This window comes from Pongo pygmaeus, chromosome 5 (assembly GCF_028885625.2).
Source record: "Pongo pygmaeus isolate AG05252 chromosome 5, NHGRI_mPonPyg2-v2.0_pri, whole genome shotgun sequence".
NCBI classification, from domain to species: Eukaryota; Metazoa; Chordata; class Mammalia; order Primates; family Hominidae; genus Pongo; species Pongo pygmaeus.
In genome coordinates this window covers 96,773,841-96,792,786 of record NC_072378.2, presented here as the reverse complement: position 1 = coordinate 96,792,786, position 18,946 = coordinate 96,773,841, and the positions used below count along the sequence as shown (strand labels likewise).

The window sequence follows — 18,946 nt, the reverse complement described above, 5'->3', positions numbered from 1 at the left end:
CAGCACGTAAGGAGATTGCCAATGAATATGGAATATATACGGGAAATTAATATATATATATATTTTTCTTTTAATTGAAAATAGTTTATCAGAGTAACTAGGGTTTTAAAACTAAAATTTCAATAACTATACTTTTTGAACCAGAATAGGCAAAATCAGTTTAAAAATGTTTAAAAGAATAGTATAGAATACATTATCATCTATTTCCCTACTTGCTCTAGTACACAAAGTCAGATTGCTGAAAATTCGCCCAGTACCACAGACTTTAAATCATCCCTCAGTATGTCAATCATAAGTTAATAAAGTAGTTTTTTTTTTTTTTAAATCCCTCACTTACCTACAGACTGTCTTAATCATTATTACGAATAAGAGTGAGACCTGGAAGGTTTTTTTGTTTGTTTGTTTCAGAGTTGCATTATTTTCGCTTTTTATCTTTTGGATGCTATGAAGCACACATAGCATCAATATCTTTGTTACTAGGAGCAATTCAAATTCACCTAAATGTGACAAATACACTTTCAAAATCTGAATATTGGTGATTTAACAGTCAGGTACTTGATAAAAAGCAGTGTGGCAACAGAATCTAGAGCGGGAGTTCTCAAACTGTGCTCCGTAGTTCAGACATCAGCATCCCTCAAAACTTGTTAGAATACAGGTTCTTAGGCCCTCCCCAGACCTCCTGAATCAGGAACTCTGGAGTGGGGCCCAAGCAGTCTGTTTTAGCCATCTATTCAGATGATTCCTTGCATAATCAAGTTTAGGAATCATTACTCTGGAGTATGCATTTCAGTGAAGACAGGAATGACTCTATCCTGCATAAATATATTGTTGCAGCAAACAAACTGTGTGACCCGAGCCCTTCAACCGTGCCTCTGAAGTAGGCAAACTTTATACTGAATGTGTGGGACTGAGGCCAGGGTATCTGGAGCCAAGTCCATGACACAGACAAGCAGCCACTTCCTAGGGCCTGTAGCACATGCCCCTTGATGTGCCACAGGAAAAAGGCTGGTAGCCTGTTCTAAAAGATATTCGTGGATAGATAGTGAGAAAGGGGTGGAAGAGAAGTCTCCACCCCTTCACACTCCTTTCCTTCCTCTGGAAGAAAAGCCAGAGGAAAGAAAGACAGCTGGAGGGAAGTGAGACACATGGATAGCATTCTCCCAGTAAGGAATAATTCAGATTTTTTTTCTTTTAAATAAATACACAGTTTTTATGTCCCCTAGTCAGGAAGCATATGATATCTTGCAACTTTATAATCAAAGTTTCTATCATAGGGAGCTCTTATGGTACATGCAGAAGGAATGCAATCAGACAATATGTGTTTCTAAGTACCTACCATGCACTAGAACTAGAGATGAAAGACTTTTCCAGTTGTTTCTTGGATTCTGTATACCAGGATGGAGAAAGATGTTTTAATTATAGAAAGGGCAGGGGAAACAATAAAACAAAATTTTCTGTCTACAAAGTGTCAATACCATGTATTGTGTTGCTTTTGTCAAAGCATTATTTTATTATTTATTAAAGTACAATTTCAGTATGATGTTTTCAAATTTCAGAGGCAGAGAGAAAGTGACGGTTCATTTAATTATTTGTGACTTCTAAAAAACAATGTATGCATTTCAGCAAAATCAAAGAGAAGTGGCTAAGAGGAAGAATATCTTTTACAGAATGGTGATTATTCCCCAAAATTTCAGGAACAGATTTGTCCAATAGGTTGTCAATTTGAAGTAGGCAGCAAAGTTGCTGACATTTCCAGAAATGAGGGAAGACAGGGGTGAGGGGATTGGGTAGGAGGATAACTTGGAATTAATAGAGGAATTCACAGGTGAAGCACCACATTATATCGGCTCTGGTTTATAGAGCACTCACCGATATAGGATACTGTGTTTGTAAGATACTTTGCATGCACTATCTCATTGAATCCTTCAACATCCCTAAAAGGTAGACTGTATATAGGATACCATATCTGTATTTCACAGATGAGGAGTTGGGGGGCAAAGACGTTAAGTAACTTGTCCGACGTCACACAACTTTGGGACATAAACTTATGTCTTGGGGAGACAGATAAGTAAATTAACACAAACAATATGGTCTCCCAGAAGATTGCCCATAATTAAAGAAGAGGAGGAAGATATAATTCCAACTGAGTAGATTGATCAGGCAACTCTGGAAGAGGAGACAATGTGAGCCAAGTACTTGAAAGTTACATAGGAATTCAGAAGGTGACAAAGTGAGGGAAAAATAATTCACAGAAAAGGAGGCTTTGTATGAAGAGGATTAGGTACAGGGAAGTGCATAAAGTTCATAATGACTATGGAACAGGCATTGCACATGGGTAGTAAATTGTCAAAAAAAAAAAAAAGCTAAAGAGATAGCATGTTTCATAATAAAGACAGGCCCTGTGTACCAAATTAAAAGGAGTGAACCTCATCCTGAAGACTATGTGAACCACATTCATCATAATGAATAATTTTAAGCAAGAATATGACATGATGAGGTTGTGATTTTTTAAAAAAATCAATCAAACAATTTTTCATGGATTAAAAAAAACTTTTCAAAATCTATCAAACAGAATTTTGGAATTCTGTACTGGAATGGGGCAAGAGGGAAAGCAGGTTCATCAGTTAGCAAGAAGTTTCTTTAGTCCAGAAAACAAGTAATATGGACCTGAATGAAGACAGTAGTAGTGGAAAGAGAGACAATGAGAGAGATTTAACAAGGGGGTGGGGCTGAAAGGCCTCTGTGTCAGTGTATGTGGGGCTCAAGGAGATGGGAGATTCTAGGATGACTCCTGGTTTTCTGACTTGGGTTCACACTCAGAAAGGTCATGTGCCTGAGAAATATCCAAGCGAAAGTGTAGACTAGGCAGCTGGCTTGGAGCTAAGACAAGCTGTCCATGGGGTACAGTCAGAATAGGGTACATTATAGAGACAAGAAATAGAAAGGACACGGTTCTGCAATCAAAAGATGGAAAGCTAGCTTGGATTTTAGGGAAAGAAATTGTTTTGTGGACCAGACAAATAACTTAGATTGTACAGTGTTGATTAGCATTAGACTACAGGCAGGGAGCCCAGCTGAGTTATTGCAGGGCAGTCCAGGAAAAATAGTCCCAACCCGAATGATGTCAATGACAATGAGGAGAAAGAGAAGGCAGCATATTTGAGAAAGATTTAAATGGCTAAACCAACACTATTTAGTGGAATTCATGAGGTCTTGGCAGAGTGTAAGATTATGCCAAGGTTTGAGTGACTAAAAAGATGATGGTCCCTTAACAAAGACAGGGAGGATGAGGAGGAGCAGGTGTGTGAGACTGGGCAAAGGTGAATTTGGGCAGCATGTGGGATATCAAGTGAAATGCTGGCTGAACATACAGGGCTGGAGCCCAGGAGAGAGGGCTGGAGTCAGTAACCCTCCACAGATGCATGAAAGAGAGTGATAGTGAGCAGAAGGGAAGGGTGCTCATGCAGAGCTCCCATGCTTTGAGGGACAGTCAAGGAGCTAGTGGAAGAACACTTGTAAAGGTACTGAAAATGAGTAGGAGAATACGAGAGAGCCCCGAGAAAGAGAGGCGCAGGAAAGAATGCAGCTCCCGGTGTCTAAATGCTGTAGAGGAGTCACTTTAGGATACCACAAAGGCCTGCTACATCAGACAATAAGGAGGCTTTGGTGACCTTTGTTGGAAGAACTTTTGAGGAGTAATGAAGGCAGAAGACTGAGTTCAATGGGCCTGAAGAATGAACAGGAGGTAAGGAGTGCAGACACTGGGTATAGTTGGGTAGTGAGGGCAAGGAGCAGCTGCGGTAATGGGAGATGAAGAAGAGTGTCTCCCGCTTTATTGATCCTATTTATAAACTGAAAGAAAAGTGCCAGTAAAGGGGAAATCAAAACCAGAGGAAACACAGGGCGTAACTGATGGAATAAGGAGCAGAAAGGTGGTTTAGCTTCAGGAAAGAGGAGAGACATTTCACCATGACTAGAAATATTTACAGATGGGTGGGTGGGAGAATAAATATCTCAAATGAAACACAGATCTTCTTTCACACACCCCCCCACCAATTTCCAAGTATTAATAATGGAACTCAGTGAGATTGATGTTTGTTTGTTTTGATTATTGATTCTGAACTCTAGCATGAATAAAATACTGGAAACACTTTATTTTAAAGAAGAAAAATGCATACTGAAAGTGATTTTAAAATCACCCAGCTGACAACAGTTAGCTTAGGTTTGAAATGACTAATATTATTAGTGAACTCTTTCAAGAGATATTCTTTCAGGAGAATCTTTCTCCTCTTTAAAAACCTCACAGAGAAGATACAGTCAATCCTACATTATCCATATAACAGATTAAAATGCTGAAATGACTTCCCTGGCCAGCCAGTGTGCCTCTGGGCTGTCGCTTCCTGACATCCTTTAGTGTGGGCTTAGGGAATAAAAGCCAACATAATAGCATATGAAAAAAATTAATTGGGACCCTAAAATGGCTACTGCAGATCTTATGATGCATTTCAAAGCCAAATATGAATGTTATTTGGCAAATATGATATTCTGGATTACCCATGCCAGATAGCAAATATTCTTGATTAGAACAAATAATTACTAGTTGGCTATGATTTAATAGGTCTGATACATTTCCACCCTTTTTGATCATTTTCGCTGATTAAAAATAATCCAAAAGATTAAACCATTTGTAATATGCTTTCCAAACTCTGTACTTTAACTTTCTCCAAACACAAAAGCCTCAGCTCTAGTGAACTATGGAACAGCACTCAGTGCATTTGATTGTGAGTATATTAAATATATATGTTGGTACAATCATTTGTCTTCTCTAATGTGGGAAAAAATGGTTCAGTGTTGAAGAAAAATGCACATGAGTTATAACTTCTCCTCAATCTTGAGAAGTTATTGTCTTCAGAACACCCACTATATATTATGTATTTGGGTGATACTCTTAATTTAATAATTAAAATTATAATAATACATTGTTTAGAAGAGATAACCTCCTATAAGTCATTGTAGTATTACTTAATTAAAAATGATAGTCTATTATAATACCGTAAAATATGTGAGCTCCTCAGTGTCAAATTTAATCCCCAAAGAAAGTATTTTTAACAAAAAAATATATTCAGTGGGCAAAACTAATGAAAGGCTGGTAGTATATTTTTCCTACTATAACATAAATTTTAATATTTAAAAAGCAGAGAAAAATTACTGAATGGAGGCACCTTTCAATCCCTCAGTACATAATGAACTCCCACGATGTGAAGGGAGGGAGGGTATAAGGCATAAAATCAGTATAAGGTGTGATCCCTCTGCTCGAAAGCCCCACAGTGTAACTGGAGGTGGTAAGACATTTTACAACTACATTAAACTCTGTGCAGAATGATGCAAAAACAGCACTCAGATACCTTCAGCCCTGATGTAGGTATTTCAAGAATCCAGTGCTTCTCAGAATTGAAAGTGGAAACATAGTTTCTTATTGAAATTGCCATCGGTACAAAAAAAAAAAAGGAATAAAATCACCCAGAATTCTCCTTAACTCCCCCGTGACAGAATAGCTTTTATTAAACCTTTGTACCTTAACTGAAGAGAGAAAATAACTAATTCTCACTGTAGCCCACTTAGTGTAAAATTTAACGAAGACAAGGGATGCTGAGTAAACATCAGTTACAGAGAAGGAGATTTAGGGCAGAACCCTTTCTCCCTCCTATTCCCTTTATGTTCCTCCTTGGCTTCTGAGTGAAGAATAGTAAGAATTTGGGCTTTGCTTTACTTAATGATCCACATGTGCACGCTGTAAACAGAACAATGCCTTCAATCTGGGGAAATGATCTTTCATGCTGTAAAAACAGAAAACAAAACAAATGCAACAGACCCCCCTCTCTGTTTCCCTTACAATGATAAAATGCTCTACCTATAGCCCTTGCATCCCAGCCTCTCACATCCCAGCAGCACGCCTCCTCTTGCAGGTCACGTCTTTCACATAAAAGTGCTAAACTAATGCCGCTTAATGACAAATTAATGTCCATGAATAAAAAATACACCTCTAATAGCATAGAGTAATTTGCCATTACAATATCATCATTGGACATGCCCCTGGTTTAATACGATGTATTTAATTCATAACCTAATGAGTGATATATAAAAAGAGGGAGATGAACCCTGCAATTACATTTATGTGAGTCTGTCACCTTATTTGTAAAACCTTAGAGTCATTTACATTCAAATTAGAACAAATGAGTGATTTCACAAAGTGTGCTGATAAATGACCACAGCAGTCCAAGACAAAACTGTATTTCCTGTGAACACATTAACAGTTTCCTATTATTTGTTAAAAATTACAATGCATATTGCCCAACGTGGTGTGAATAATGACTTTTTTACTGATTAGGTCAGAAGACTAATATGTAGCAAAATAAATAATTTTTCTTTTCATTTTTTTCTGATTTTTGCTTTAAATTAACTACTGAATTCTGGTGGATTCACACTGCCACCTGCTGTCTAGCAATAGATATTAGACCTATATTCCTATCAAAAAGGGAGTTGCGTATTCAGTACTTTGGTGGTTTTATTTGAAAAGTCTACGTGATGGTTCTGTTTATCAATACGTTTAAATTACATGTTATTAAAAAGACAATGATACTTCGGGAACATAAACAATGGTTGTTAATAAAACAATATAATATGCTTGGGAAAGGTGATACAAAATGTATAAACTTTTTTTTTCTTTTTTGGAAAGCTAATGACCAAAAAGAGACATCTTCATCAAAGCTTCTGATGCATCACTTGCAGGAGATGTAACACAAAATTCAGTTGCCAATATTCCTGATCTTATGGCATTGTGCATCAGCAGAGGTGATGGTGCGTGTATGTGTGTGTGTGTGTGTCTGTACGAAGTTTTCCCCACTCCTACCGCTTGGTACAATCTAAAGGGGACTGAGAGGCTCTGCCTGCCACTGAGGATCTCTACCAATGAATCTTCTCCCCTAATGGCAAGTCCCAATATGAAAACTCTGCCTTAGGGCCCAGAACAAAGCAGGCTAGGAAAGGCACAATGGCTGGAGATGAAGCCAGGGAGGAACAGGCCTGGCATTGAAGATGAGGCTAAAGACTTTTGTGGGAGAAATAATGCACCTGAATGATGATCAGGGTAGCTAATGAAAGTTTTCAAGCCAGTCAACATCCTAGTTCTCAATTTAAGTTTCTCCATCTGTAAAAAGAAAACAACACCCACCAGTGTCAAGGGGTGACTTAACAGTGGAAATGGGAGTCCCTGCAAAACACTCAGCATGGATAGGCCCTCAATATATGTGGTTCCCTTTCTTGGGAAAGATAGAGATGCTCTGGGGGCCATGGGTTACCACAGATCGAGGCTAGAAACAAGCAGACTGCTCAGGAGGGTACTGTAACCTATAGACAAGATTAATGGGAGCCTAAAGAAAGGCACCCCCCCATCAATTAGCATCAAATACATTGCCCAGCTTTCCTTTTTCCCACACACATGCTTTGAGAACCTGTGAGAAGGCTAATTAGGGGGCTAATTAAATAGCTGTCCTCATTGACACAGAGGAGCACTGCTCCTGCAATTTGGGGTTCCTTCTCTCAGCAGCCTGCCAGAGGAAATGAAAGAGAAAGGAGCCCACACAGTGCCAGGTATCCCTTTCCTTTTCAGGAGGGCAGCAGCACCATTTACATGTTCACAGGAACTGCAGGATGGTGAGGCTCAGGGAGCTTCCACCAAGGGTTTCCCTTGGAGCTGCTTTGTAGCGAGCACTGGAGGGCAACGGTATATTTGAGCCGGTCTGCCCTTCACTCCTCTGGCATAGAAACCAAAGAAAGAATGGCATTTTAAGAACAACAAAACAATACAAGACATCTTAGTGAAGAGAGTGGTTTCCAAAACTCCTAGTTGACAAAGTACCACACAAAGATGGAGAATATATCAGCTTTGATTGAAGGGGCACAATTCCTGGGTACATTTTAAGCACTGGGAATTTTTCACATTAACAAAATATTATTTTATATACTCAATGAAATTGAGTATAAATTAAAAATCAGTTGAACAATATTACCAAAACACAGCAAATAGATATAGCTATGGAGACTGTACCAAAATATAAAAGTCGATTGAATTGACCCAGTCTGTGATTTTTATAATCTAAGAGAGAAGCAGGGTATATATTTTTTAAAGGCTGAAATAAGGAAAGTTTCTACATCGACATGATTTTGGTACTCATATAGTCAAAATTTCCTTCTACAAGTTTGACATCTTGCAATAATCACAGGTAAAAAGAAAAAGTAAAGTTACATGACAAAATGAAAACATTTGTGAAAAGTCAGTGAAAATTTCAACCACTATTCAAGAAGCCTGAATAATAACTGTTCACAAGCATGTATGCACGCTACACTTTTACCTCAGCACAATAATGAAATGCAGAAGTTAAATTCCAAAGTATACAAGTCACTTAGTATCTCAACAAATCACCCATCTGATGGGATAGGGGAAAATACCCATGGACCTTTAATGTTCATCTGGAATTCTCACTTACAGAAAATTATAGGCTTAGGTATACCCACACACCCCTGCATATACACACCGTTTATAACGTACATCATGATAACTAACGCTCTAACCAAACTGTGTCAACATGCATCACTGATTACTATCTGCCATGGGGAAAGTGAATCAGGTGATGATGCGTAAAGCCCAAGTTGCAATATTTGATGTAGAAATGTCAAATAAAAGTAATTTCAATTTCACAAGTCAAACACACACTTTTGAAGTCTTATAACCTTTCCACATGATTCCCATTTGCTACAGGCAGAAAGGGATTAAAAATAGCTTTCCCATACCACCTAACAATATTGAGAGGAAACAAAAAGAAAATAAGGTAAAAAAAATCATTAAGCATTTACTGTTAGATTAAATGTGCTCAAATAATCATAAGAATTCCATATACTGTATTTGAATTTTCCTCAGGTGAACATGGCTGACCTTCCTCACACTGTCTCCCTGGGAAGTGCTGGTTCCTATTTTCCAGGGTTGCTGGGAAGATTAAATAAGATGCTAGATGAGAAAGGGCTTTGTAAACTACCTAAGAGGTAACAGAAGTCAACGATAAAAGTATATATTTAAAATTACAGAAAATGATTTAAAAGGAAAATAAAGTAATTGGGCAGGAAAACAAAACTTTTCTGCTCACTAATATCATGTCATATGCAAAAAGATAGTGAAATTAAATTGTGTGATGAATTTATTATTTCTTCAAATTAATTTTTTAATGCTATAATAAATGCAAGTGAAGGTGACACCAGTGGGGGAAGTGGGAGGATCCTAAAATTGCAAATTAGTTAGTAATACTCTATAAAGTCCAAGAGACTCATAGCCATGCTGTCTGCCTAAGATGCCCTATAGACTCCTACCTAACAAGAAGTTTTCATCCAACCAAGAAATGGTCTTTGGAATCAGAATGTCCTACCAGCCACATTGCCTCAGACAAGTTGGATATATTTTGAGTCTCTGATTTTTTAAATCTATAAAAAAGGGCAAAGTTATTGTGAGGATTGAATGTGAAACAACTGTGAACACACAGTCAGTGCTTGGTGTTCGGGAGTTTTCTCTCCCTTCTTCTCATGGGGCCTTTCCTGACCAGCAAATCAGGATAGGAATACGCACATCACTTATCCCTTCTACAGCATTTACTGCCTGGGAAGTTCACATGGTAATTAATTACATAGGACTTTGTGATTTACTAGATACTGTTACTGAGATCTTCAATGACTATTAGACTTTTCTTGCGTTTGTGATTATTTCCATAACCAGACAATATTGCTTCGGACTAGGACTCCTTTCAGCGACATCTCCCCGGGCCCCTGCAGGGAATCCTGTGTGTGGTCACTGAGTTAATCGGCTGCTCAAGGGTCGTGGGGACCTAAGGTGGGCAGGACAGTGGAGGAAGACTCCCACTTCCGTGATTGGATGCAAGACCTGCAGCCGCCCTCCTAGGAACTTCTCAGCTTGTGTCCTGGAGAAACTCTACTACCATAGCTCACACCCCACCCCCACTTTACCTGTCATTCAGCTCCAGTTGGTGGGGGCCAGCTTATGACTGCGGGGAAAGGAATGTGAAGGGTGTATGAGCAGGATGCAAGCTCACATACCTGGATGAGATAGTGGGAGCATAAATTGAGAAGCTCCAACAGCTGTAGGTGACTGCCCGCTGCTAGCACATCCTGGATCACACCTGGCTCCAGCAAAATCTGTTTTGTTTGTTAACAAAAATAAAACTATCAGTTACACTTACAAATATAATGCTGCTTAATATGTAGATATACCATAGTATATTTAAATTGCTGCTTTACATACTCTATTTCAATTAACACTGTTCCTTTTTATGGAAGTCAGTTCTTCTCTTCCTGTTCTGATTAATGAGCTGTGGCCCTTACTCTAACAGCCGATTTTCTCCTTACTGCATGTGCTGATACCATTTGTGTGTGTGAAGCTCCGCACTTAACCACTTATTTTTTTGTGGGAGGGTATAAACATTTTCAAAGAACAACATAACCCTCTTAAAATTCAGTTTGTGATATAATCTTATAAAATACAAAAGAACTGAGTTTTAGTTTTTCAAAGTATATTTCAGAATTTTCTTCTTTAGTAGACCACAGAAACAGGTATTTTAGGGAAAGGGACATATGTTTCTCCTTGCCATATAAGACCAGAGGTGGATATTAGGCCATTTTACTTCTAAGTCCTACAACAGTAAGCTTCATCCGCAAACTTCCATTTTCCTCTTTCTCAGTCTCAGATTCTCTTATCCTTTCTATTTAAAATAAAGGAGGTTCAACTAGCATTTTCAGAATACAAAGACATCACATAGAGATAATGCCTCCCAAGTATCCTGGTGATACCAATTTTTCACTTTGTTAAGTCCAATTATCTACCTACTGCTGCCAGCTCTTGAGCAGCTGATCAGGGCTGGAAAAAAGGCACACGACCATGTTGACAAAATTCACATGAATTACTGCCAGGTGCAAGGAGGTCTTTAGTGATGCCCCAGCCCTCCATTCTAACCCATTTCCCCAGCCCAGTGCTTCCTGAGTCTGGTCTCTGGACCAGCAGCATTGGCATCACCTAGGAACTTATTAAACTGCAAACTCTTGGGAGCCTCCCAGACGTACTGAATCAGTAAGTTTCAGGGTGAGGCAACTAGTGTTTTAACAAGTGTCCTGAGTGGCTCTGATGCACAGGGAGGCACTAGTCAATTCACCCGTCCACTCTACTACTTCACCACGCTCCTTTCTCAAGCCTCCAACTCCTCCTTTGCCACCGGATTTTCACTTCATGATCTTTGAAAACCTCTTACCACCAAATCTACCAACTTATCTACCTACATCTGTATCAGAACCTTTTGCTCTCCCCAACAGTCCACTTGTGTGCTTGATCCCAACCTCTTCTGCCTGCAATTCTCCCCTCTTGTTCCTGCATCACTATAGGTTCCCTTTCTACTGGATGGTAGGTTTGAAAACCTCAGGGTCATTCTTGACTCTTGTTTTCCTTAGGCCTTATATCGAATCCATCAGCCAGTCCTGTTGGTTCTATCTTCAAAATAGTTTCGGAATTCAATCACTGCTCATGACTTCGATAATCACTGCTTTAGTCCAGTCCACTCCTCTTCCTAAACTTAACTGTAATCACCTCCTAGCTAGTTGCACTGCTTTCTCCTTTGTCCACTCACACTATCTGTTTTAATAATATCAACCAAACTGGTTCTTTAAAACCACAAATGAAATCATGTCACTGTTTTTATTCAGAACTTTCTGAAGACTTTCCATCTCCATGAAAATAAAATCCAAAAAGGCTCCACTATAACCTAAAAAGTTCTTGAATATGCTGAGCACCTTGGTGTTTACAACTAGTTGTTTGCTCTGCCTGGGCCACTCCCTCATATACCTCAGATAACGTCTTACCTGAGATGCCTTCCCTGACCCTCGTATGTGGAACAGTAACCCACCCCTGAACAGCCATCATTCCCTAGCTCCTAACTTTGTTTTATTCTTCACCGTAGTGCTTACCACCTCACATTACATATCTTTTTGCCTATTTGCTTATTTTTCTCTGCTCAGTATAAGTTTCAGGAGAGCAGGGACTTAGTCTATTTTGTATCCCCAGCACTTAGAACAATGTCCAGCACACATAGCTGTTGCTCAATATTCATGAAGTTATTTAATTAAAATGCTAATGAATTAATTGATCTCTACATATATTTTTTATTCAGAATCAATTTTAACTAATTTTATAAGAAAGAAAAAAAGGACTCTATATTTCTAAGCTGGCAAAGTAAAGAAGTGAAAAAGTTAAGCACATGTGGCAAAAATACCAACACTCATCTTATTCTGAAAAATCTTTATAGCTCCTTTTCCATCTAGTCAGAAAGAGAAACCCGAATTTCTCCAACTCCTCAAGGAAGGAGGCTTTGACTGACATTCAGGAAATTAGTGCAGCTCCCATCAGAGGAGCAAGGATGTTGTTGTATAGTCTTGCAGAAGAGGCATGGCCTAAGGAGGAGAATGGGGAATAGATGGATTAGAAAGGTTGGTTTAGCCTTTAAATCCTGTCAGTTGTGCTCATTTCACACAACTGGTATTTATGATAACCTCCAAGGCTCACTAATAGCAAACACAACGCCAGTGATCACAGAGAGACAAGATGAATATTCCATAGCACGTGTTACATGTCCAGCAGGCTGACTTCCAGAAGCCTGCACATGAAAAACCCATACGGCGACTGTTTTTGTCTTTTTTTATTTTTTGTTTTGTAGTTTTTTCCTTCCACTCATTATAACATAAGTTTTTCTAAAATATGCTTTAGCACAGAAAATCTCTAAATGCTCTTAAAGGGTTGGAGAAAGAAACCCTACCAGGACAGCTGTTCTCACTTATGGAAACAGAACCAGTGTTTGCAAACCTCACTGTACCAGAGGCTTTTGATTCAGCTTTGTTGCTCTTTGGTGACTGATTGTTCAAATATATTTTTCCAGGGAATTTGTGTTTGGCCAGCAATAAAATCAAAGGTCCAGTCTCCTCATGATTTACAGTTTGGTGAATTTATCTGTCACCTGCCTCGAAGGACTGGCCAAAAGAACAACCTCTGCAGAAAAAAGGGATCTCAAACACACAGGTTTATGGAGAGCAACTAAGACAGCTGCATTTACCTTCTGCCAAGCATTATATTTAGGTACTTCAGAAACATACCCATCAACATGTAGTCTGACACTCAAACCAGGACAGATAGGAGGAGGGGTCACTCAAGGACCACCTGCAGGAAGGAAGAGATGTTCTCCAAGATCTGAAAGCACCCAGGGTGGGAATAGGAGCTAATGTGAGTGGCCTGACACATCCAGTCACTCGTCAGTCTGGAGGAGCATATCACAGCTAGAGGCATAAACAGTGGACAAGACAAAATGTTTTAATAACAGGAGATCAAGAAAATGCTAGATGCATAAAGCCAAGTGGTCCAGAATCCAGGGGCGGGGTGGGGTGGGGTGGGGGAAGTGGTGGGAAAGGAAACCCTAAAAGAAGGCAAACTAGGCTGGGCATTGCCTCTACCCCCAGTGACGCTCACCTGCTTGGGTGGAGCTCACCTGTAGAACTGGGGCTTCTCCAGATTTGCAAACAGGTTTTGATGCAACCAGGAGCAAACTCAGGTGGGGGCATGAATGTTTCTTGTTCACAGAACCATCTGTATAGAGGATTCTTTCCCCGCCTGACCTCCAGGTGGTGGAACACAAGAGGCTGTTCTCGAATGAGGGATGCTGGACAGTGCTAGCAGGGAGGTCACCTCTAGCCTCACCTCACAAAGTAATGAGATGATCACATCTCATTACTTGGGTCTGGCCCAGGAACATCTCCTGCAATTTGTAGCAGGCAAGGTCATATGAATGAGGACAGGGCCATGACTGATTCCCATTCCAAATGCTGAAACTCTACACTCATTTTGGTGGGGATAAGAACTGACCAGTGGCTGTATTTAGGGTGACACAGAATGGTGTGACAAAGTAATAGTGTAAAACCCACAAGTGCAGGAGAAGGGGATGGGTACCTGGTAGGAGAAATTGTGTCAGAATTCAGTCATGAGGTGGCCCAATCACCCTCCTGGTAGGAGGCACTCTTGAATACTCTGTGCCAACATGTCCTCTGGTCACCAATCCAAGCAGGGTTGGTAGCAGACAGGTGAATTTGCATGATCTCCAATAAAGGCCCTCTAAACTGCAATAAGACTGGGACTCCTGGTCTCCATGCAGAATATGGGGCCAGAATCTGGTGAAAGAGGAGGAGAATGGGACCTGAGGTGAGATTCTGTGTAGGGCATGATGACGTGGGCCACCTCAGTCAGTGCCCACACCTCACATGGGGGCTCTGGGAGGGTGGAGCTGGGACTGAGTGGTGGGAGCAGGGACACCCCACAGTTCCCAGGGCATCCCTGCCCCTCCTTCTTCAGCTCATCCTCCTGGATCATCAGGTGTCCACTCTCTCAATTCTGTCTTCTTTTTCTCTTTATTTTCCCTCTCCCTTTTACCTAGCCTCTTGGATTGGTGGCTGGTAGGGACTGTCTTTAACAGCCATGGTAAGTCTCAGTGTGACCTTTTTTTTTTTTTTTTTCCTGCCTGTGAACAAGTGAGTTGGCATCTTCAGAAAATTTTGTATCTTCAGATCTTCAAAGCTATCTTCTTCATTTCTTGCATAAGGAGATTTTTAAATTACTTGCTTCTTGGTTTATGTGTACAGTAGACTGAAGGATTTGAGCATGTTAAAATCAGACAACTAAGGTCTTTAGTAAACACACATACCATGTGTGCACATGAACAACATGCTTTTGCAAGCAAAACAAGCGCTTGTACAACTGCAAATTAGAGTGGTCTAATATCATTTATGAGAATAAGTGATTACATTTCCTCCCTTCTTTATACTTTTTTTCTTTGGTATTTTTTTTTTCCTGTATAGTATTACAGAATGGCAAATTATCAGAATCTTGAATTTATAATCATCACATGAACTGGATACAACAGCATAAATAGCTTTTAAATGATCACATATTCAACACACATAAAATGTTTTGCATAAAGTTATTTATGACAGAATTCTCACAGATGGAACATGAAACACAAGATCTCTCTAGCTATGAGAAATTGCCACCAATCTAGTTTTAGTTTCAAAACCACTGCACTAAGGACGTTTTATCCACAAGGTGGCACCCATTTAAAGGAAAAGAATTTTCTAAATTGAATCATGCACTGCACATCTATGTCTGACACCTGAAGTTTATTTTTAAGAAAGAAAAACATAGTTCAGGTAAGGATAGTAAAACACATGAATTCCAGTTTCTAAATGTTGTGATCATATTGGGAGATGTTCATAAATATGCCTGTTGAAGTGCTCCATCTGAGCAATACTGGCTAGAATTCAGTAGTTCTCTATAAATCAGATAATTCAAACTTTTGAGGCTTGTATTTGGAAACCCTCACCATGTAGCCCCAACCTGCTGTTAAAAACTTTTCTCCAGTTTTATGACCTTCTGGTCCCTTTGCTAAAGCCAGTAATCTACTAGTCTCCACACTCAGGCAATACCTTGTTCTCCATCTTCAATGTCCTCCTCATTTCTTTAATTTCCATATGTCAAAATCCTACTCATTTCAAGATCCAACTCTAAATCCACTCCTTATACAAAGCTTGGCAAGATCTCTCCCCACCCCTACCTCACCCTGGGTCTCCACAGACATCTGGTGAACTAATAAGCCCATGTGTTCTAGGTCACGCTGTCTGCTTTCAAATCCTGGCTCCTACACTTGCTGACAGAATCAACTTGGGAGAACAGCTCAACTCCAGGTGCCTCAGTGTTCTTATTTGTACAGTGAAAGTAATGATGTCTACCTCAAAAACTGTTTTAAGGACCAAGAGAATGCTTGTGTATCATTACAATTGTGTGTGTCTATATGTAACAAAGCAGCTTAAACAAATATAAAGGTTACTTTTCCAGTAACATTTGGATTAGGCAGCTTAGAGTGGCAACCAGCCTCCTTGTATTTTCCTGCTTGGCAAATCTCAGGCTGTGGTTTCATGGTCTCAAATTGGCTGCCATACCTCCAGGCATTATGTCTACATTCAAAGCAGAAAGAAAGGAGAGGTTAAAGAACAAAAAACATTTGCCAGCTGAGTCTGGCATTGTTTATCAGAAAAGCAATAGATTTCCTACAAACACTGTTAGAGAGACTTCCATTTACATCTCATTGGCTGGGTGGCTACACATAGCTGTAAAAGAGCCTGGGAAATTAAATTTTTATGGCTAGATGCACCATAGTCCCAAATCAAATTAGAGTTCTATATAAAGAAAAAGAGGAAATGAATATTGGGTAGGCAATCAGGGCATTGGCCATGGGACTTAGCACATATATATATGAGGAAAACTACAAAACTCTGATGACAGAAATTAAAGAAAAACTAAATAAATGGAAAGATGGTCCATGTCTGTGGATAAAAAGGACTCTACATTGTCAAGATGTCAGTTCTTCCCAACTCAATTTATAGATTCAATGTAATCTTATTCAAAATCCCACAAAGTTATTTTTTGTGTATTAACAAACAGATTCTAAAGCTTATATGAAGAAGCAAAAGACCCAAAATAGCCAACACGATGTTGAAGGAGAACAAAGTTGGAGGACTGACAATATCCGCTTCAAGACTAAAAAAAACTACAGTTATCAAGACAGTGTGACACTGGCAAAAGAAGAGAGAAACAGATCAGTGGAACAGAACAGAGAGCTCAGAAACAGACTCACATAAATATGGTCAATGAAGGAGCACAGATAATATTATATTATAGATAATATAATAATAATGGATAAAAGATAGTCTTTTCAAGAATGGGGATAGATCAATTGGACACTCACATACAAAAATTGAACCTGGACACAGCTCTCAAACCCTTCACAAAAATAAACTCAAAACAGATTACAGATGTAGATGTAAAATGCAAAACTAGAAAACTCCTACAAGGTAACACAGAAGAAGATCTAGATAACTTTGGGTGTGACAATGACTCTTTAGATACAACACCAAAAACATGGTCCATGAAAGACATAATTGATAACTTGGACTTTTTTAAAATTAAAAACTTCTGCTCCACAAAATACACTATTAGGAAATTGAGAAGACAAGCCATAGGCTAGGAGAAAATATTTGCAACAGATACATCTGCTAAAGGAATGTTATCCAAAATATCAAAAAACTCTCAACACTCAACAACAAAAAAAATGAACCATCTGATTTTTTAAATGGGGGCAGGGGGGTAAAAGATCTGAGCGGATACCTCACCAAAGAAGATAGGTGGCAAATAAGCATATAAAAAGATGCTCACATAGGAAAACTGCATTTTTTGTACATATTTTGTTAGATTTATACCTGTTTAATTTTTGGGGTACTAATTTCTAAGAATAGTTTTAACTTTTTAAAACAGTCCCCCAAACCCAAAAGATGAATAATATGTTGTGATACATGAAAATTATATGAAATTCAAATTTAAGTATAGAGTTTTATTATAACATAGCTATGCTTATTCATTTACATATTTGTCTCTGGCAGTTTCATGCTACAACAGCTAAGTTGAGTAGTTGCGAAATAAACTTTATTTACTTTTTAAAATAGAGACAGGGTCTCGCTATGTTGCCCAGGCTGGTGTCGAGCTCCGGGGCTCAAACGATCTTTCTGCTTTGGCCTCCCAAAGAGCTGAGACTATTGGCATGAGCCACTGCACCCGGCTGTGACAGAAACTTTATATGGCCTGAATTATTTACTACCTGGCCCCTCACAAAAAAAGTTTGCTGATCCTTGGTCTAGAGTATAGGTAGGGGCTGGGAGTCAATAGCATAAGATAATAGCAAGTTATTTGTCAATACCAAATAACTTGGGTCTCGATGACATCACCAAGGAAGCTAGTTGGATTAAACAGGAGGGTTCTGAAGCAGGAACGATTTGAAGCCTACAGAGTGGGGAGGAGCAAGCAAAGCCACCTGGAAAGGAGTGACGGGAAGGCTGGTGGTGGCACAGAATAAAAGCCCACAGTGAGCAGTGTTACAAAGGCCAAGAGAGAAAAGGCAGGCTGGTGGGCCAGGCCTGGTGGCTTGCGCTTGTAATCCCAGCACTTTGGGAGGCCAAGGCGGGAGGATCACGAGGTCAGGAGATCGAGACCATCCTGGCTAACACGGTGCAACCACGACTCTACTAAAAATACAAAAAATTAGCCAGGCGTGGTGGCGGGCGCCTGTAGTCCCAGCTACTAGGGAGGCTGAGGCAGGAGAATGGCGTGAACCCGGGAAGCAGAGCTTGCAGTGAGCCGAGATTGTGCCACTGCACTCCAGCCTGGGTGACAGAGTGAGACTCCGTCTCAAAAAAAAAAAAAAAAAAAAGAAAAAGAAAAGGGAGGCTGGCTATGCTGCACGAAGCTGTGAGGTCACATATGACAGTATTTAATTAGATTTGGCAATATTTGTGACTGCCAAGAACAGTTTCAGTGGAATGATGAAGATAAAAGCCTCCAGACTTGGAGTGGAAAAGTGAGTGATACATGAGTGAAAGTGAGGAAAAAAAACTTTATGTAACACTTTTCATAAGCTCTGCTGTGAGAAGAGTCAGAGAAATAAATGGTAGCTCAAGGGGAATATAGAAATAAGAAAGGGATTTTTTTTTTTAATTAGACGGGGTCTCAGTCTGTTACCTAGGCTGGGGTGCAGTGGCACGATATGGGCCCACTGCAACCTCCACCTCCCAGGTTCAAGCAATTCTTCCACTTCAACCTCCTGACTAGCCGGGAGTACAGGCACGTGTCACCACGCCTGGTTAATTTTTGTATTTTTAGTAGAGACAGAGTTTCCCCATGTTGGCCAGGATGGTCTTG

The 18,946-nt window shown here is 39.7% G+C and overlaps 1 protein-coding gene across 4 annotated transcripts in view; it reads right to left on the bottom strand.

Moving 5' to 3' along the window:
• Positions 1-18,946, bottom strand: part of KLHL32 (kelch like family member 32) — a 224,608-nt gene that overhangs the window by 68,115 nt on the left and 137,547 nt on the right. For all 4 annotated transcript variants that reach the window (XM_054490891.2, XM_054490897.2, XM_063666439.1 and 1 more), the window contains one exon: positions 10,159-10,257. In XM_054490891.2, coding sequence (XP_054346866.1) covers positions 10,159-10,257 — 99 coding nt within the window. The remainder of the gene's footprint in view (positions 1-10,158; positions 10,258-18,946) is intronic.